This window comes from Corapipo altera, unplaced genomic scaffold (assembly GCF_003945725.1).
Source record: "Corapipo altera isolate COAL_440 unplaced genomic scaffold, ASM394572v1 69, whole genome shotgun sequence".
Lineage (NCBI taxonomy): Eukaryota > Metazoa > Chordata > Aves > Passeriformes > Pipridae > Corapipo > Corapipo altera.
The window spans coordinates 5,443,911-5,464,599 of record NW_020884908.1 but is presented as its reverse complement, the minus strand read 5'-3'; the positions used below and the strand labels follow the sequence as shown (position 1 = coordinate 5,464,599).

The following is a 20,689-nucleotide window of genomic DNA, read 5'->3' as shown; positions in this document are numbered from 1 at the left end:
TTGTTTGAAATTGTTCGTGAAGTGTGATGGCACAGAAGATTCCTTTTCAATACTATATTCTCCACTTTATCACTAAGAGAATTACCTGGGAATTTTGGGTTCCATTTTAGGCTCAGTCAAGTCTTTTCTGTTGACAGGTTTCTTTCTCCTTAATTTCTTATTTTTAAATTAGAGGCAATGCTCTACTTTCCCCTCCACTCTCTCTTTTTATTTTGTAAGCTTTTGAGTATGAGGACTCCTGCAGTACAAAGTTGATCTGTGGAGACTTCAGGCATTACCCAGTTCTGACAAATGACATGAGGATTTTGCTAGCACAACAGCATTTTGTGAACAAAAATGTTCCTGCCTTTTTCCAAGCTGTTTGCAATGCTACTGCCTTGTTGTTGTGGTTTCCCTGTTTTGATTGTTTGTTTTGTCCATAGGCCCTACTCTTGGTGCTGAGAGAAAGTCACCGCACAAGAACAGTTTTTAGGAAAGTTGGTGGATTTGTGTATGTCACATCTTTACTCGTTGCTATGGAGAGATCTTTGTGCTCGCCTCCTAAGAATGGCTGGGAAAAAGTAAACCAGAATCAAGTGTTTGAACTGCTTCACACTGTGTTCTGCACATTGACTGCAGCAATGCGCTATGAGCCAGCCAACTCTCACTTCTTCAAAACAGAGATCCAGTATGAAAAACTGGCAGATGCTGTTCGATTACTTGGCTGCTTCTCAGACTTGAGAAAAATAAGTCCCTTGAATGTCTTCCCTTCAAATACACAACTATTTCAAAGACTTTTGGACGATGACCTAATATCCCTGGATTCTGTTTCACCTACTCTCAGACACTGCAGCAAACTTTTTATTTACCTCTACAAGGTAGCAACAGATTCTTTTGACAGGTATGAACTTTGCTTCTTTTTTTTTCCCCTTTGTTTTTTTTTATCTTCTCATCCTACCTGCCCCCCCACCAGTGTTCCCCAAAATAGTTTTTCTTTCTTCACTGCAAGCTTTTGTATTTCCATTTTAATCTATTTCTTTGTTATTTCACTCCAGTGAGGGGATTACAAGGTGGCAACATCTGACCAAATAATGACTTTAGCTTGCTGGTGTTGTCCAGGGTATGCAGCATTCTCTCTGGTGTTGAATGTTTTTGTCATGATATCAGTTAAGATAGAGGTACAAGGTTATGGTTATATTTGGTGTTGTGAAGCAACCTGTTGGTTGATAGGCAGACAGGTTGCGTTATGGTACAGAATTACAAAATTTTTGTGCTTTTATTAAGTCAAATGGAAAATTGATTGTTCAATGTCACGTCTTAACTTCATGTTTCCTTTGATACAGAACTTTAAGTGATTAGATAACACTGTGATTAGTTCAGAATCATAGAATCATTTAGGTTGGAAAACAGTCTAAAAATCCAGCTTAACTGTAAAGCTAGCACTAACAAGTGCACCACTAAACCATGTCACTAAGTGCCACATCTGCAGGTCTTTTAAAAACCTCCAGGGATGATGACCCAACCATTTCCCTGGGCAGCCCTTTCCAATGCTTGATAACCCTTTTGGTGAAGAAATCTTTCCAAATATCCGATCTTAACCTCCCCTGGTTCAGCCTGAGACCAGTTCCTCTTGCCATAATGCTTGTTATTTGGAAGAAGAGATGAACACTCTCCCTGCTACAATCATCACTCAGGTAGTTGTAGAGAGCAATAATGTCTCCCTTGAACCTCCTTTTCTCATTGCTAGCACATCAAGACTGACATCTTGTTTTAGATGGATTTGCATGTTCTTTAAAGTTCTAGTCTTTAAATTATGTTTTTTTAAAACACAGATGCGTGTCTTAAGGTTGATTCGAAATGGCAGCAAAACTTGGTGAAGTATATGTTGAAGTTTGGCTTGTCTTAAAATAGGTTTTGCCCTTAATTTAAGGTACAAAATAGTAAAATGCAGACCTAAGCTTTGTATCTGGGACCCTTGAAGCTTCTGTTTTAATCAGATGGACTGTCAAGTCATAGTCAAATACAGGGTCTGATTTTCCAAGTATTGAAGGTATGACTGTGTATGTTGATACATTAACAGAGCTTCCAGTTAAAACTCAGGGACTGGTAAAGTACAAACTTGATGCTTTTGTTATGAACATTTTGCCACCAAAGCAGCAAATCTTAATGCTTTTCTCTTCTTTAAAAAAAATGAAATATAAAAAACCACAACAGTCTTCTTCCCCCCACCCAAAATGAAACTAAAAGCCAACTCCAGAAATCGATTTATTTGATCTCATTTTAAAGTATTATTAAAGCATTCAGATAGTGGGAGGAAAATTTGTATTAAGAATGTGTTACACATCCTGTAGAAGTTATGACACTGGCTAATAGTACAGAATGAGGGAACAGTGGGGTAAGTAAATGCCATGGTGATGTTGCTTAAGATACCGTAAGTTCCTTTTTGGGTTTTTTGGCTGTTCTTTTCAGTGACGCACTCTTCCTTCTTTTTTAAATTTCCTGATCATCATTCATTGTAAAGTTTACATTGACTTTATTTCTTACCTTGTTGGTTATACCTAATTTACTGAGGCTTTACTTTCTCCTCTGAATTTCTGCTGTTTAACGCTGGAAGCTGTTCTGCTTTGCTAGTGTCAGTAGATCTCTGCAGAGCAGTGAAGGAGCACTGCAGAGTCATTCCACAAGAGCAGTACACGCTTTGCATGTCTGGATGTTTACCTGATGCTGTCATTCCATAGTGTCCTGTGTCATCCGTGTTGTTTCTGAAGAATGGATCCTAGTGAAGATTTTACTGGCGCTTTTGTAAAACTAACAAGCTTATGTATGTATGGCCTCTGGTTTCTTCTCTAACCTCTCTGTCCTACCCCTGTCTGTTTTGTCTGTAGTCGTGCAGAACAGATCCCTCCTTGCCTGACAAATGAGACTTCTCTCCCCTCTCCTTGGGGTACGCCAGCTTTGTCCAGAAAAAGGTACCAACCCTTCAAAGAGAAGTTGATCTCGCTTCTGATTTCTCTCTCACTGTTGTGTTTCTTAGTTTGGTGGGGGGGAGGGGCAGTTCTCTCAAGTTGCAGTTTTTTTCTAAGGTGTGCATTTTCACTTTTGTGTTTGCTGGATAAATGTAAGGGCATGTTTCACAGCCAGTCTTAGGCAGTGATGTTGATGGATGAGAGTAGAGGCGTCTCCAGACTCCCAAAGCACTGAAAGTTAGATTCACGATTCAAAACCAAGTAAGGCCTAGTATAAGAAATTATCTAAGGGCAGTATACATGATACTCTCATGAGCAGTTCAGAGACAATCAGACTAAGCTTGTAGATCAATGAATACAGCAGGATTTATTTTTCTAGACTAATTTTTCAGGAAGAGGTATTTTAAGTAGGAAAGTGGATGTCTTGTTAAGGTACTCATTTGTTAGTAATTGCACAGAATAAAAAGGAAAGAATGAACCTGTCAGTGCTTGACTACCAGATGATGTAGAGACATGCTAAATTAAAAGGTTTGGAAAGAAAGCACAAATGGCACAATTCAGAAATCCTAGTACCCACTTCCACTCCCAAGCTACTGTCTTTTCTTACGCATCTTAATGTGTCTGGTAGATTTTTATTTTTTTTAAATAAAGGTTACTGTTTGAACAACAGTGTTACTTACGGGCTTGTTCAAATGATGAAAAGATTTTTCCCAGAGTCCCTAGGGAAGGGAGCAGCCCTTTGCCATCTGAAGATGTAAGTTAGGCAGAGATTTGCTTTTGAAAGCTAAGAAGACATTTGAAAGACTCAGGGTTATCTGAGGTGCAGGTGTCATGTGTGGAAAATACAGCCATTTTCACTTGGTGTACTGCTTAAAATAAGCCATCAAGTTTCATGTTTGGAATGTAAAGTATTTTGCAAAGGGAAGCAACCAAAGATGCTTTTAGAAACTGCTTTGAAAGAAATATTGATACTCAAGCAGGTTAATAAAGAAAACCCTTTTTCTGTCTTGCTGAGTGTTGTTACCCAAGTCGTACCTGGGTATTCTAGAGGGAGTGGCTTGGACAAGGCCACCTTCACAGGAATCCAGAACCTCTTAGACTGTCACTTCCTTTCTTTTTTAACACATTTAGGAACAAACACTGTAGTTTACAGAGAAAAAAACCCCTTAGCTGCCAACCTCCTTTCCCTCTCATTTACTCTGAAGAAACTTGAAAGAAAACAGCATTTCTTAGGGAGGCTCTTTACAGCTTCAGCCTGAATGCTAACCTCTAGTTTTACAGATTGCCCTTTCCTGTACTACATTTTGCTGTTCTCCCAGGTGTAACAGGTATGGCTGCTCAGGTTCACTGACTTACTCAAACACATGGATATGCAAAGGCTTGCAGCAGAACACATACAGTGCCTGCCAAACAGGAGCTGATTTCAGTGTGTAATGAATAAAGAGTGCCAGATGGGTTGTTGACACAGCCTGATAATTAAAATATAAATATAGCTATATGTGAATAGATATGTGAAGCTTCCCTCGTTTTTTGTAGTACTGAAAATAAAAGCAGTTATTTGAAAACCCGAGGCAAAGATTGAGCAATTTAAAAAGTCATTATCTCTGTGGAGTGCCTTGAGCAATTCAGGTAAGCACCAGTATAGTAATGTAGGTACTTGCTGGGGTAAAGAGTGCCTTCGAAAGGGATTTTCACAAACCAAAAAGGCCCTTACACAGTAACAAATTGTGTAAGACTCAAAGCAAAACCGGACAGAAATAATCATACTGACCTGGGTGACTTTTCAAATAGTTTCTGTAAAAACATGTTTTCTAGTAAAAAAATAGGACTGGAGTTTCCAAAAAACTGCTCTATTTGAAGAGCTGTCTGCTTTCTTACAGTTGTTCAACATCATGTTTATCATTCCTAGTGAATTCAGTGCCAATAGCTGGGATCTTTCTACTTTCAAAAATAAGCAGCTTGGGGTTTGTAGTCCAGTGTTATTTTTTCTCCTTCTAAATGTCAGACACGGTCAGATTCTGTCAGAGTTGACTCTTTGGAGAGAAGTGTTTGCTCTTCTCTTACTGTTTTCTGTCTCCTTTACTTTGCATCCCTGGGACCTCCCTTGCTGTTGTGGCCTGGTTTTCTCCCTTTTGACTTGTAAGACAGATGCCTGAGGGAGAACTCTGTGGTATTTGGCTAAAAGAGCAAGCAGACACTGTGCACACAATAATTCTTATAAATAAAAATAGTACAGTTCTGGTTTTGCACACAGTCTAGAACAGTTCTGTTTGCACTGATATGGTAGTACTCTCAGACATGTCTTCCACTTCTCAAAGCTCTATTTCCCTATGAACTGGTACCCTCCAAGTGTTATCCTTTATAGAAGCAGAGCATGTAGGACTCCTGCAGAACAGGCATTGGGGTTGCAGTATATAGCTGTCAGCCCTGTTACCTGGAATGCATTGTTCTTCCACACCTGTATAATTTTAATCAAGAACTACAGCTTTTTCAGCTGTTTGATTGCTGTAAATTTTGGCAGAAATAAACTTATCTTGACAGGACATTCTCGTAATTTTTTTTTCTTTTGGAGAGGGTACTTTGGGCCTGACAGGATGAAGTAGAGAATAGAATTTAACTTTGACCTTGCAAGACTTTTAGATGTTGTTTTTAGAAGATTTAGATGGTGATTACTCTTGGCAAATCGTATGCAGAAGTTTATCTACAGTAAATTTTACTTATTTCTTTCCTGATGAAAATGCTGTTGTAATTCTTATGAAGAGTTGTAATTAATTATATAACTAAAGTTTTAAGTTTTCTTCAATTATATTCTTTGTTACATTAGATGGATCTGTATGTCACCTTCAGTACACTCTCTTTTTCCATTGTCCACTTCTTTTCTTCTTCCCTAAAGGACTCATATGAAGAATGTAGGAGCATGGCTAAATTAGTTTATTGCAGGTTCCTCACTGGCCCATAGACCTAAAACATGCAGTTACTATTTGGCAGGATTTGTAGTATCTGTTTTCTCTTTCCTGCCTAGAGATATCTTTATGAACTGGTGGGGTTTTTTTCTCCCATTGTATTGATACAAGTACTCCTTATGTGGAAAAACTCAATACAGAAGATATTTTAAAATTATATGGAAAACTACAGTGATATATGCATTAAGGACATAACAGAAAGCCTAGTTTTGAATGTATTTCCTTTTCAGTTGTGTGTAGTGTTGCAGTCCAGGCAGTTGGAAACTAGGATCACATTTGTGTTTGTGAATCACACTGAGCAATGGCTGGGGTTTTTATTATGCTCTCCCCATTACTACTGTGTTATAACCTCACAATGTACCTAATGAGTTGAGTGTGATAGTGCAAATCAGCATGCTAAGAAGTAAAATTTGTGCTTAAAAGTAGACAGAAGCTTTATCTTCAAGAATGTGCTGGAGAATGGAATTTCACTAGACTGAAGAGCATTTTTAAATGTAAATGGATATTTACTTTTTAAACTGCATCTGTTTAAACTTGCATTGAGATGCTCAGGGTGACATTGGAAAGAGGGAGCAGTTTACTCCTTCATATGAAGACCAGTGCTGTTAGAATGTGTAAGAAACAATTGCATTTCAATCTCTGCATTAAGACAGAGAAAAGACTTGAGATAACATCTCTCTGATAAGTATTATCAGTTGTTCTGCTACTCTTAATGCAATTTAACTTTTTAAAAGAGATAAGTCCTCCTTACCTGCCAGATGTTTCAATCAATGGGTCTGATAGAGAAGTTTGGGAAATTAATGGCTAAGGGTTTATAAAAAACACTAGAAAAATTCATTTGAGAAGATTGTTTTCTTAGTAGTTGGTTACAAGAGAATTGCCATACTATTTCATGATTGCTGTAAGCATTAACTGAATGAGTAAAGCATCAGTAATTTTTTTTTTTTTTTGTAAAGAAACTCTGTTTTGAACAGTACTCTTAGATTGTTCAGGTGCCAAGCTTTTCGGTAGGAACCTTTTTATTGGAACATTTTTTATTGAACCTGTTTTCCAACCAGCACACAGTACTTCCTAGTGCCCTGTCTTAGGCTAAATAATCCATTGTCTCAGCCTTCCCCCACATATATATTTCTTACTGAGTGGGTGGACTGTGTATGTGTGTTTAGGATAGAATTGCACTTGCAGCATTCCTTATCTCCAATCTATGTCCTCTTTTTCCCAGGAGAAAAGATTACCTCCTTGGAAGTGTCTTAATGGGTGAGGCACAGCAAGTCTCCAAGCGTTACTTGTGTTAGGGTTTAGATAAATCTCTGTCACTGAGAAATGAAGAGAGGAAATGCCTCTTTGAACTGATTTGATAAAAAGAGATCCTTTTTGGCTGGATCCACTTCTTGTAAAACAGAAGGCAATATGTGATCTTCAAGAAAAATTGTTACACAGAATTTGTTCTATTTCATCTTACAAATAAGTGTTTATGATAAATACTGTGAGAATATGGGTGGTTCGGGTTGAGGTTTTTCTGGTTTGTGGTTTTTTTGTTGTGGGGGAGAGGGTTGGTGTAGGGTTTTTTCATTTGTTTTTTGGTTTGTTTTTTGTGGTGAGCATGAGCCTTTCGATTTCTCTTTTGCTTCTGAAGTACAATCTTGAAAGCACAGGCTCAGTAAACTGCTCGTGCTGTTTGTGTATTGAACCTCATGCTGAGAGAAGAATGGCATCAAGCTGATACCTCCAAGAGTTTCAGTGGGGAACATGTCTACAGTTCTCAGGGCAAGTCATTGCTTCTAAGTCAGTGTGTCAAAGCCTCTTTTGCCTGGAAGCACCTTAATGTAAAACTAAATTGCCATAGCAGTCGTGGAAAGACAGAGCATACGGATTGCTGGCACGAGTATGCACAGAGACCAACTTTCTGTTCCCAGAGCTGATTGGAGATTGCTGAGAATTTTGTGATAGCGAGTTTTATAATCAGTTGTTAATGAAAAACAAATGGAGAGAAACATATTCAAAGCTGAATTCACCCCTCAGAACAGGAGCAGTGGTAGGTTGCAAGCTGCAGTTGTTTTGTGCTGCCACTGCAACTAGAATAAAAAGAGGGAGGCAATAAAGGCAACCTCCTAAGTTTGTCAAACTATGTAGCACCTGGGGAGGAGGCTTCTGAGTTCAAGAAGAGTTGAGAAATTCAAACTCTACCAGGCTGTCTTAAGGGAAACATGCCCTACAGGTTTGAGAAGAGAAACACATTTGGTCTGTCTGAGTGAAGAGAAAGGACAGGGAAGTAAAGTCTATAGGCCAGTACAATTTTACAGCTGTTTGAAAAATGCAGAGCTTGTAATAGATGGGTGTTGTAACCATGGGATGTTTTCTGTCCTGCAGGCACGCATATCATTCTGTTTCAACACCTCCTGTTTGCCCTCAGAAAAACATAGCTGATATGAAACTCCAAACAGGAACCACGTCCATACAAAGCTCTGATGCGGTCATTATTCACCCTGGTGCTATGCTTGCAATGCTGGATCTTCTGGCCTCTGTTGGATCAGCTACACACCCAGAGGTAGGGAAAAAAATTCTGTGGTCTTCAAGCTTTGAGAGTGACCGGGAAAAAGGATGGCTGTGGGAAATAGAAAAGCTGATCATGTCCTCTTGTTTTGTGCTGAAAAACTAATATATTTCACAGACTGTTTGAGTTGAATGACTGGTGACATAGAGGCCTGATAGGAATTGTTTTATTTCACAGACCTTCTTTTGTTTATCTACTTCAAACTCCTGGCAGCAATGTAAATTTAAAGAGAGGTCTGAAGTGGCCATCAGATATGTTACCAAGCACTGGGATTATTTCATGTTTTCTCGAATGTATCAAGTGTTACTGAATAGTATGAGGAGGATGCAGGATTGAGCATTATAACTTGGGACATATGTGCTGTTTGCATATATCTTACATTTTGTAGAGATTATGATGATGGCAGGTAGCAGAATGAAGCCCCTGCAGTCAAAGCGGAAGTGGTGACCAACCTGGTACCTGACTTAGACACACACACAAGTCTGTGGGGCTGATGGGATCTTCCCAAGGGTACTGATAGAGCTGGCGGAAGGGCTCACTAAGCCACTTTCATCATTTATCAGCAGTCCTGGCTAGCTGGGGAGGTTCCAGTTGAGTGGAAATTAGTGAAATGTAATGCCCATCTACAAGACTGGCTGGAAAGAGGATCTGGGGAACCACAGGTCGGTCAGTCTGACCTCAGTGCTGGGTAAGGTTGTGGAGCAGATCATCATGTGTGCCAAGACACAGCATATACTGAACAGTCATGGAATCAAGCCCAACTAACCTGGTCTCTCCTATGACAAGGCGACCCACTTAGTTGATGAGGGAAAGGCAGTGGATATTGTTTGTGTGGACTCAGCTTTTGACATAGTTTCCCACAGCATTCTCCTGAAGAAACTGGCTGCTCATGGCTTGGGCGGGTGTATTCTTTGCTGGGTTAAAAACTGGCTGGATGGTGGTGAATGGAGTTACATCCAATTGGCTACTGGTCACCAGTGGTGTTCCCCAGGGCTCAGGACTGGGACCAGTTCTGTTTAGTATCTTTATCGATGATCTGTGTAAGGGGATCAAACCTTGGTCAGTTTGTGGGTGACACCAAGTTGGGTGGGAGTGTTGATCTGCTGAAGGGTAGCAAGGCTTTGCAGAGGGATCTAGACAGGCTGGATCAATGGGCTGAGGCTAAAGGTTTGAGGTTCAATGAGACCAAATGCCTGGTCCTGCCCTTGGGTCACAACAGCCCCATACGATGCTACAGGCTGGGGGAAGAGTTACTGGAAGAGTGTCTGGTGGAAAAGAACCTGAGGGTGCTGGTTGATAGCAGCTGAACATGAGCCATCAGTGTGCCCAGGCGTCCAAGAAGGCCAATGGCATCCTGGCCTGGATCAGGAATAATGTGGCCAGCGGGACTAGGGAAGTGATCATCCCCTTGTACTTGCCATTGGTGAGATCACACCCCAAATTCTCTGTTTGGTTTGGGCCCCTCACTACCAGAAGGACAGCACGGTCCTGGAGCGTGTCCAGAGAAGGGCAACAAAACTGGGGACAGGTCTGGAGTAAAAGTCTTATGAGGAGAGGCCGAGGGAGCTGTTGTTGTTTAGCCTGGAGAATAGGGGTCTCAGGGGAGACTTCATCAGTCTCTACAACTACTTGAAAGGAGGTTGTAGCCAGGTGGGGGTCAGTCTCAGTAAGTCAAACAAATCATAACATGAGTAAATGGCCACGAGTTGTGCCAGGGAAGGTTTCGGTTGGATATTAGGAAAAATGTGTTCACCAAAAGGATTTGTCAAGCATTGGAACAGGCTGCCCAGGTGTTTAAAAGGTATTTAAAAGATGTGTAGATGTGGCATTTGGGAACATGGTTTAGTGTTGGACATGGCAGCGTTGGTCTTTTCCAAGCTAAGTGATTATGTGTTTCTATATTAAGTTACTACATCACAAAATGAAAGTCCTTAGTTCTCTCCAAGCACTAAGAGCTTCCAAATTGATTCTCTTTTCTGCTGAGAAGTAGAGATGAATTGTTTTCCTTGACAATAGTTGTGATAATCCCTCATAAAACTTACTACTCTTTTTTGTAAAGTGTTTCTTCACACAGACATGCACACACACCCCCAAAACACACACGTGCGTGCACATAGAGGTCATTTTGTGTAGTTATTGCTAATGGTAGCTTTCCTTTTCATTATTATGAATAAGGCTTTTATTTTATTTTCCTTTTCAATTTGCCCTTCTGAAGTTTTGTGCTGTTCTTGTTTTCAGCATGCGCTGGACCTCCAGCTGGCAGTGGCAAACATCCTGCAATCTCTGGTGCACACGGAGAGAAACCAGCAAGTCATGTGTGAAGCCGGGCTCCATGCACGACTTCTACAGAGATGCAGTGCTGCTCTGGCAGATGAGGACCACTCACTGCATCCACCACTCCAAAGGATGTTTGAAAGGCTGGCCTCCCAGGCTCTGCAGCCAATGGTGTTGAGGTCAGAAAGATAACCTGGAAGTTCAGGTGGACTGAGCCCCTTGCCCGCACTGTCACTGGCTTGGAGTGTAGAGAGCCCAAGTGACCTGATGTGGTAGTTGATAGCATAAGATCCCATTTTGTTTCTCATCAAATAGACTGTCTTGCTTCTGTTAATCAACATGTAACCCTGGAGACACTGGTATTTGGAGAGCAAGGAGAAGTATGGAGTGGGGAAATCTGGTGTTTTTCATGGTGATTGTACTGAAGTTAAATGATTGTTTTCTTGCTGCAAATCTTGAGAGGCTATCAAAAATGCCATCCCTGGCTATGCCCTCTGGAAGAGGAAATATGAGGATAGATTTCTTTGAGCAAATCAATATAAGCGAAAGCTGTCCCAGCCCACAGCAGAGTGCTGAGACTAGATGACCTTTAAAGGTCCCTTCCAACCCAAACCATCCTGTGATTCTGTGATCTCAGCTGTAATAAGGAACTTAATTGTATTATCTCCTGTGGATTGTGGGCTGGCTGACCTGCAACCAGGACAGCTACTCAGTTCACCTCAGTGGCATGTAGCTGTGTCAGAAGTGGTTCTGCAAATGGACTTGCTGCTTGTCACATCACAGGACTTAGGCTTCTCTAAGCATAGATACCAATAGCCTAGGTAGCTGTCTAGATAGGTAATATTGTTATCTATGGATGCAGATGTTGATAGCTGTGAAATCATTCCCCCAACCAAACAGGACATAAGGATAAAACAAAGCTGAGGTCACTTACTTCAGCCTGTGGTCTGCCTCTCCAGAGGAATTCAGCTTGCTGAATATGCATCATTGAGTATCCTGATGTTCTCCTGTGGGGTACAACAGCCTCATACCAAGCCTTTGGAATGAAGAGAAGGAAATTAGAAACTTTATCAAAATTGTTTGATTAGTTAAAATAATGTTGACTTTTTAGACCATGTGCTCAAACACGGTTTCAAATGGATCAAATATGTTTCTTTTAATTATGCATTGGTTTATTTTCTTACTTGAAAGTTATGTTTATTGCAAGTAATTACTGTCTTTGGAAAAAAAAAAAAGGGGGTTAGATTTGGTGCCATTATGGGCAAATAAATAGACAAAATGATTTGCAAATTTTTTTTTTTTCTCTTTCTTAGGGAATTTTTACGCTTGGGAAATCCTTTGAATTGCGGAGCCTGGGACAAAAAGCTGTTAAAGCAGTACCGAGTGCACAAACCCAGCTCACTGAGTTTTGAACCGGAAATGAGAAGTAGGTGCTGAAGTGCTAAAAATTTGTGTAAAGAATGCTTCTCTTATGTCCCCCAATTGCATACTTAGGTAAAATCTGTAGATAACCATCCATAAAAACCTAAGTTCACCCCAGCTTCCTATGAATGTGAAATCATCAGAACAGTTTGATTGGAAAAGTTCTAAAAGCAGAATGTAGTACTTGTATTTAATGTTTATCCAGCAAGATGATTATAATGTCTTATTTTAAGAACAGTACTGTTAAATATGGTAGTAGTTTGTTTTTAAGTCTAGAGTAGATCCTGCATTCATAGTTATTTAACATTATTTTTTTCTCAGATCCTTTCATGTGCACATCATGTTCTGAGACCCACATTAAATCTGCGTAATATCATCTCTCGTGGGTTCAGTAAGGTGTCAGATAAAATAGCTGCACTCTCTCCTATTGTTATCCATGAGGTGTAGAGCTTGGGAATAGCTGTTCATGCAGTATAGAAGAGTCTTGGTAAATTATAATACAAAGAAATTACTGAAAAGTTTCCAAAGCATGTGATACTTATTTCTATGTGTCAGCTTGGTCATTGTATGGCTCATTGTAACACATAGTTAAAAATACCTTAGTAGAAATGTTTTAATTACTTGAAAAGGAACTAGGATGTATCCTAGGCGGTTTTGATTAAACATTAAATAATGAAATAAATAAATTAATTAACTGAATTTGTGTTGTATCATTGTGTTCAGTACATTTTAGAAGAGGAGAGAAGAAGCGATTCACCTTATCCCTCAGCCAGAGCTTTAGTTAGTTAGCTACATTAGGGACCCTTTGAGGATGTTAGGAAATGGGATGGCCTCTTGACTCAGTGTTTTGGCTTTACCACAAGCTTTCCATATTATATTGCACAAGATGCTCCTCTTTTTACCGGGATTGAGCGTTTTTATAATGGAAGCAATAGTTCCCAACTCATCACCTTCTGAGAGGCTGAACTAGTTGATGGTGTTTGACAATTCAGCTCTTGCATCGGAAGCACTACTTGAAAAGTCCAAATACAGTCTGGAAAGGCCTCCCTTTTGCAATGCTGTGTTGTTTCTTGGCTTCTACTGTAGATAGCATGGTTACCTCAACGGAAGGTCTGGGTTCTGACAGCGTCTTCGGCGTGCACGAAGACAGCCACTACCGGATAAGCAAGAGCCTGCTCAAGCCAGCAGAAGGGAGCACAGTACCCCTGACGAGAGTGAAGTGTTTGGTCTCCATGACAACCCCACATGATATCAGGCTTCACGGATCATCGGTCACGCCGGCATTCATCGAGTTTGACACGTCTCTTGAAGGGTTCGGGTAAGGTCCTGTGGTGCACTCAAATAACATGGGGCACACTACAATGCTGTGTTACTTTCTTTGTTTTCAAATTGTAATTTTTGATAGACTGTTTGCAAGCAAAGAACAAATGAATTCTTTAAAGAAGAGAAAGGAATACTTCAAGTCACATAAATTCATTCTCATTCATTAATGCCTTGAGAGCAAATGCTTGCCATGTGTGAAAGTAGAAGTAGGTATGTATTTAAACATTGATAGGGCCCTCTCAGTTCTGGGTTTCACATTCCTTTTAAAACAAAGGAATGCATGCATACCCTTGAAGGGTTGCTGGGATTTACGTATGACATTTGGATGGCCCAGTTGTTCTGAGACCCACCTAAAATTGCTGAAGAACTTGGAAATGTGGAAGTGGGCAAATCAGAAATACAAGTGAAGCAGACAAGGCAGCTATGATGAGTTCAAATAACTGAAAAAAGTAGTATTAACTGGAGGTAGAGCCTGAATATCATGCTTAACTCATTTTTTTCTTTTAGCACCTAGTATCACTTACTGTTTTTCTCTCTCTAATTAAACACTTGCTGAATGAAGCACTTTATGAGGATCATGTAATATGATTTAACTTGACTGTTCAGAAGATTAAAACGTTACACCGTTCTTAGCATCTGTTTAAGGAAAACGTTTTGTCTTTTTGGTTACAAAAGTGGAATAGAAAACACTGGACATTTAGGAACTCTGCTGCTCTGCATTCTCTTCTCAGCTTTGCAAAGCAAGAATGCAACACCCATTTTACATCTAGCCTTCATATCCCATATAATCAGGGACAGATCTTTTTTTTTTTTTTTTAATAACAAATGGTACTCTAAGCTCTACATCCTTCATAAGGAAAGAGAAAATGCTTGGAACCTAAGACCAACTTACGATAAGCTTGCAAAATGTATTGTCACTGTCATTGCTTCCAGAGATTTGTAGGTGCTGGTAATGAGTCCAAAAGTAACTCGCATAATGCAGCTGTGACTTCTTGTAATTTCAGCAAGTCACCTAAGAAGGCTGCTGTAATCACTTAAAAAGAAATCTAAAACTTTTTAGTTTGTTTTTAGGTGCCAAGAAGTTTCGTGAAATCCACAGTTAGCGGACCCTTGCAAGTTACCTGCTTAGAGAGAACTTGCTTGTAGTACCATTGACCATGGGGAATTCACCCAGAGAACAACATTTTCGAGAGAGAGGAAGAAATATATAATGACAACTGTAATCCAAAGGAAGATAGTAGTGACCAGAATCCTGGATTGTTGTTACTTTGGAGATGAGTGGTCAAGTTAACTCTTTATGGAGAGAACAAAATAACTCTTAGCACTGTCAGGCAACTTAGCTACAGTATACTTAAACAGCTGTAAATGTCAACAAAGTGATGACTCTCAACAAGTGGAAGAGCCATCATCTTTCCTCCAGTAGGACTGTCTATACATATTGGAAGCTGAACTCCTGTGGGCATTCACTCCCTTTCAGATAGGTTGATCACTGAAACTGAACTCCTTTAGTACATAAGGAAAGGACTCCTTATATTGGTTTCTGTTGTGTCCACAGCATCAGTGGCTGTTATAAGGACCAAACATAGCTAATTTGGTGAAGTATGTTACTCTGGGAGCATACATCAAATAAGAACACCATAGTATGCAATTGCCTGATCCTTTGAATATTTAGCTGACCTCTTAGAGAGTCCAGAACAACTCAAAGGCTGTAGTGAGTTATGGTTGCCCACAGAGGAGCATCTTACGCAGTGGAACCACATGGGCATCAGTCTCTGTGCCTTTGCACCAATAACATACATTACCAGCACTCTTCCTGCGGGAGATAATTTAGCCTCACAAGGAGGCTCTGCTTCTCACAAGGAGCAATCTTGAGAATTCATTTCTATTTTTCATTAATACATAAAGTCATGAAGAGTGATTGTGTGCTTATGATATATTTTCCTAGGCTATATTTTGTTTGTATTGAACTCCACTTATATTGACTTCCATAAACTCTGATGTGTTGCTGGTCTTCTGTTTAACAGCTGCCTGTTCTTGCCAAGTTTGGCTCCCCACAATGCACCTACAAATAATGCTGTTACAACAGGACTTGTTGACGGTGCAGTTGTTAGTGGAATTGGAACTGGTAAGTACTCAACTATGACTGTCAGCAGTATTTTGTATCTGATGTTTAGTTCTCTTATGTCTTTGTTAGCTGTGAAGTTGGTGTTGGACACTGTGCACTCATAATCGGGAACTTCTTGTGTCTTTTTTTCTGTGTGTGTGTTTTTGCCGCCAGGGCAGTGAAAAGCAATATAAAATACAAACCTGTGATTGCTTTAAAACACAAGGCTCTCAGCAGGTGAAATTGTAATCAGGCAAAGCATATGAATAATGAACCTAGGTACATTAAGAAAAAGTTGAGGTAGTAGTGTGAAGAGCATAGGAAACATGGAATTAATTATGATGCCGTACTTGTGACTTCGTTCTGCTGAATTCTTGACTGCATTGATTACAGGTGTAATTGCACACATCATCACAAAAATCTCATCAAAATTGTTTGCTTTTACGTGTTGTTATAGGCTATTCACCCTGCAGGAACCTGATGTACTGTGGGATTATTTGAACATGGTCACTTAGTTAAAAAAGGTGTTAAGTCTAAAAACTAAGTTGAAGGTTTAATTAATTCTGTCTACAGTAAGACAGAATTAGTGGGAGCACCCTAGGAGAGATGAAATAGAGTCAGATGTTTGTGGTGGAGAGATACTCCTCAACAGAGACTTCTTCAGCAAGTTACACCTATGGAAGAAGCACCTCATCATGATATTAGCCATTTCTGAGTGCCTGATCCTTTTCCACTTTTTTAGTCTAGGGAACTGAAACTGGGTTGCTCTGAACAAACACAGCTTCAGAGTTGATATTTTTTTTATTTTTTCTTTTAGAATAGGAAGGAATAGTGGGCAATTCTTGCTTTACTTTGTTTTGAAAGAAACCCCTCTGAGCTAGCTTTATGTGGCTTTTCCTGCAAACTTGGGTCAGAAATGTAAGTAACACTGAAGTCCAGGAAGGAAAAGTTTGAGAAGGCACAACTGGTGTCAGATACGGAAAAAGAAACAAGTAGATATCCGAAGTACTACCTGCTGCAACTGTGTAATGGGCTTTCTTTTTTGATTTTAGGTGAGAGATTTTTCCCACCACCTTCTGGTTTAAGCTACTCAACTTGGTTTTGTATTGAACATTTTAGTACCCCTCCTAATAACCATCCTGTGAGACTTCTGACTGTAGTGCGTCGTGCAAACTCTTCGGAGCAGCATTACGTATGCCTTGCCATTGTCCTCTCGGCAAAGGACCGGTCACTGATTGTTTCAACTAAAGAAGAATTGCTTCAAAATTATGGTAAGAGTTGTGTCATGTCATCAGCTAATGCTGACAATATTATGGGGATGCTATAGCAAGTTTATTTTAAACCTGGTGTCGAGAAGAATCGTGTCTGATGCAATTTTCGTTGCAGCTTCACCAGTTCCTAGTGGGTTTTGACCATGGAAAAATGCAAAATTTGATCATTCATGTAGAAATTAGGGAGCTTTTATAATTTTCAAATAAGATGTCTGTATATAAAGAAAAAAATTTACCAAAGTACTATATATTCATTACATTATGGTTTTGAAAGTTTTTTGCCTTTTAATTATCTTGTAGTGTTCATTTTAGACATCATGTCTCGAGGTGCAAATTTTAACTGTCTTTGCTTTGAAGTTTGGAAATAGTAAACTAATGGGTTGTGAAGGCTTTTTTCTGGACAGTCCTAGCACTGGAGGGCTGTTTGAAGGCAATCAGTCATTCATTGTATGTTTTAATACTGTGATCAGTTTTCAGAAACAGTTTGGAGCTTCATTCAGTATCTGTGACCAAAGGTAGAATTACAAGAGATGTAGTGAAGATCTAGGTGAAGCTGGTGATGCCTGTAGATCTGCTAGAGAGCATTATCAGTGCAGTCAGGGGCTTCAGAATTAGCCATCTCCTCTCTCCTGCCTTGTCTTCCATCAGAGCCTCCAAAAGTGGTCAGTTTTGACAGGCCAGTTTACGTGCTGGGCCTATGGAGGGAGCTGAGAGGAGTAGGACAGCCGTCGGCACATGTTTCAGGCTTAGCTCTTCACTAGACCAACACACTGGTTACAAGTGGTTATCAAAAATCTGCTCCTGCTTCTGTTCTTTCCTTTTGAGTAGCAGGCAATAATAAAGAATTTATACAACTGTTGTTATTAAAAAAACCCAAGACAACACAAACAGCTAAGCGGACTGTGACCAAGAAAATAAGGAATATTTTGTAAGCAGACATTCACATCATTAATGGCAGCAGTCTCCCTCACTAGAAGTCAGGTTCAAAATCTGAAACATGGGAGCTGAAAACCCGTAGTATGAAGGAGGAATTAAACCTATTAAATTACAAAGGTACTGGCAACTTTTTCTTTCTCAGAAGGCTGAATTCTTAGAAAATGAAACAAGTTTATCTTCATATTAACTGCTTTAGCCTGCAGTGGAGCTATAGATCATACGGTTTTAGTTTGTAAGCCCTTACTGTCTCCTTGAAAGAGATTGGATTTGAAGAGGCTTTGTCAGAAAAGATCTGAAGGTGTCCAACTAAAAGACTGATTTTTAATTGGACCAGGATACTTTGCTTTACTTGAGTGTTACCCTGTTGTGGCTAAATCATAATTGGTGGTTTTACCATCAAGTGCTGAGCAGGTGAGTACCTGAGGAACTGAGATGACAGGCCCGCCAACACAGGGACTGGAAGTGCTGACAGTCTGTTTTAAGAATAGATGAGGTGGTTTAAGGACTGGGTAAGCAAGAATTATTCTCAAAGATGTTTTGCTGAGAAAAGAACTTGAGATTATTTTTGTATCTGAAAGTTAATTCCAAGTACTCTGCTTTTATCATTTTCCTTGTGCTATTTCTAAAGAAATGAGTATTCTCTCTGTTCAGGCAGCTGTTGTGGTTAAGAGGATTAATGGTTCCTTTTCCTTCAGTATGAAAGAATGAAGAGAGATATGAAAAGTTCCTGTTTTCTGTTAAACCATTCCCTGGGCTTTTTTTTTTTATTGTTATTTTCAATCTTTTTTTGTTGAGGGGGCTTTCAAGTAGAGTGTGGGTCATTCTGTTTTGTGATGGAGAGTTAATTCACCCGCAAACCGATCTTACCCTCTGGCATGAAGTCAAAGGATGCCTTTTGGAGAAATTAAAAAACTCCGTGCTGAGGACTAAAAAGTATTTCAACATTTAGGAGAGGAGAATTGGGCACCCATTAGTGAAAAAAGACCTGGGAAATACTTGAAGGGTGTGGATGAGTGAATTGGGGTTGGGCAGTCAGCAGCCTTTGTGGAGACCGGGAATGTGTTCCTGTGTCCGTGTGTCTGGAAGGCTGGCATCTGTCTGTGACTCCTCTCATTGTTGGTGTGATGGTGTCCACCGGAGCTGTAGGTGCTGTTTCCCTCATCCCACAGCACCTGACTCAGTGGCCTCTACAACCAGGGCTCCTGGAGGTGGGACTGAAATGGAACAAATAAGGCATCGTGAGCTCTTTGTTTTGACTTGGGCAGAAACATCTCAATCCTGAGTCTACTTCAGTAGCAGTGCTTCAGAAAATTAATTTTCTTTAGAACTGCAAAAAGGGAACAAGAAAAGCCACCGTGCTTAGGCTTGAGTTACAAGTACCCTCAGTTTGTGCTTTATGTGTGTCTTGCCAGCCAGACATCCTGTTTGTGGCTTTTATTAAGGAAAAATGTCTCAGGCTTTCAACCTCATCTTTAACTTCACTTATGCTTTGTGATTTAGCATGATTTTGATGCAGACGCTTTGAAAGGCAATCTTTTCACTTGTATTTTCCTTTATGTGACCTAATGGTTCAAGCAAGATAGTGGTAAGTTCATACTGAGTTTCTGGCCAGGTGCAGGGGATCAGGAGGAGGCTTCTGTGGGAAAAGGGCCAGTGCTGCCCCATGGCACATGTGGCTGGGTTTGACCAGCTCCACAGCATATTCCCAGCAGGACACAGCTGAGTGCAGCAACCAGGCTGGTGGTGCCTCTGGGGAAAAAAGAGTGAAACACTTCATGATGCAAGGAATAAGGGGAAAAAATGTGAGAGAAAGCACCCTGAGGACACAAAGGTGAGAGCAGAAGGAGGGGAGAGGGTGTTACAGGCACTGGAGCAGAGATTCCCAGTGACTCGTGAAAGAACCACACTGGAGCATGTAGTGGGACCTGTGGAGGATACCATGGTGGAACAGGGAAAACTAGGAGGACAATGTCTGGAAGTATGGGTATCCTTCTCTCCACAGTGTGAGAAAAGTGAAAAAAAGCTCTGTGGGTTTGGAGAGACATCTTTTTATTTCTTTGTGACTACTGCAGTAAAAACTTGTTTAGAAAAACAACAGAAGATCTTTCTGTGACTTGCATGGTGGCATGAGAAAGTTAGTAAATACTTGAGGAAACTAATAATTCCAGCTAAAGTTTCAAAGGGAGGGGAGAAGGTCAAAAGTCTAAAATCTGAACGTATCCTGAGAATTTTCTTAGAGAAGGCAGAGGATGTGGAGATCTGTTGCTGACAATACCAGAACTGTGATGGTTTGTTAATGTGCAGGTATTTCAGGATGGTCAGCCTGTCAGCCTGGGACTATTTGGTCTGAATACTTTCCCAAAAAATCTGATTTCATTTTTTCAGTTCTTGTATTTGAAAGTCTAAAGTAATACTTGTTAATTGTGTGGCTTTATTCTTATATTGCTTTGTTTTTTGTTAATTACATGCTTTCAAAAAAGTTGGCTTTAATGTACTGCTGTAGTTCATATTACATAAATTCTGTTTACATATTTGTCTGTTTTAAGCTCTTACTGCTGCCCACTAACTGGTACTTTCCTTTAGTTGATGACTTCAGTGAGGAATCATCATTTTATGAAATTCTTCCATGTTGTGCCCGTTTCCGCTGCGGTGACCTCATTGTGGAAGGCCAGTGGCATCACCTCGTTCTGGTCATGAGTAAAGGCATGCTGAAGAACAGCACAGCTGCTCTCTACCTGGATGGACAGCTTGTTAACACTGTTAAGGTAATACAAATCTTTCAAACCTCATTTTTACTGCTTGGAGTGATTTCTCTCTCTCTGTGCATAGTATATGCACAAAAAACCAACAAAACACCAAGAACAAAACAAACCAACACCATCCCCTCCCCCCCCCCC

At 40.1% G+C, this 20,689-nt stretch overlaps 1 protein-coding gene across 8 annotated transcripts in view; it reads left to right on the top strand.

Moving 5' to 3' along the window:
* The window catches only part of WDFY3 (WD repeat and FYVE domain containing 3), a 133,699-nt gene that overhangs the window by 54,351 nt on the left and 58,659 nt on the right, over positions 1-20,689 (top strand). For 6 of the 8 annotated variants that reach the window (XM_027652734.1, XM_027652727.1, XM_027652729.1 and 3 more), the window contains exons 12-20: positions 423-880; positions 2,865-2,948; positions 8,279-8,456; positions 10,701-10,915; positions 12,050-12,162; positions 13,245-13,476; positions 15,506-15,606; positions 16,638-16,856; positions 20,376-20,557. In XM_027652734.1, the coding sequence (XP_027508535.1) occupies positions 423-880; positions 2,865-2,948; positions 8,279-8,456; positions 10,701-10,915; positions 12,050-12,162; positions 13,245-13,476; positions 15,506-15,606; positions 16,638-16,856; positions 20,376-20,557 (1,782 nt within the window). The remainder of the gene's footprint in view (positions 1-422; positions 881-2,864; positions 2,949-8,278; positions 8,457-10,700; positions 10,916-12,049; positions 12,163-13,244; positions 13,477-15,505; positions 15,607-16,637; positions 16,857-20,375; positions 20,558-20,689) is intronic. The other 2 variants (XM_027652733.1, XM_027652731.1) reach the window with 1 other exon arrangement.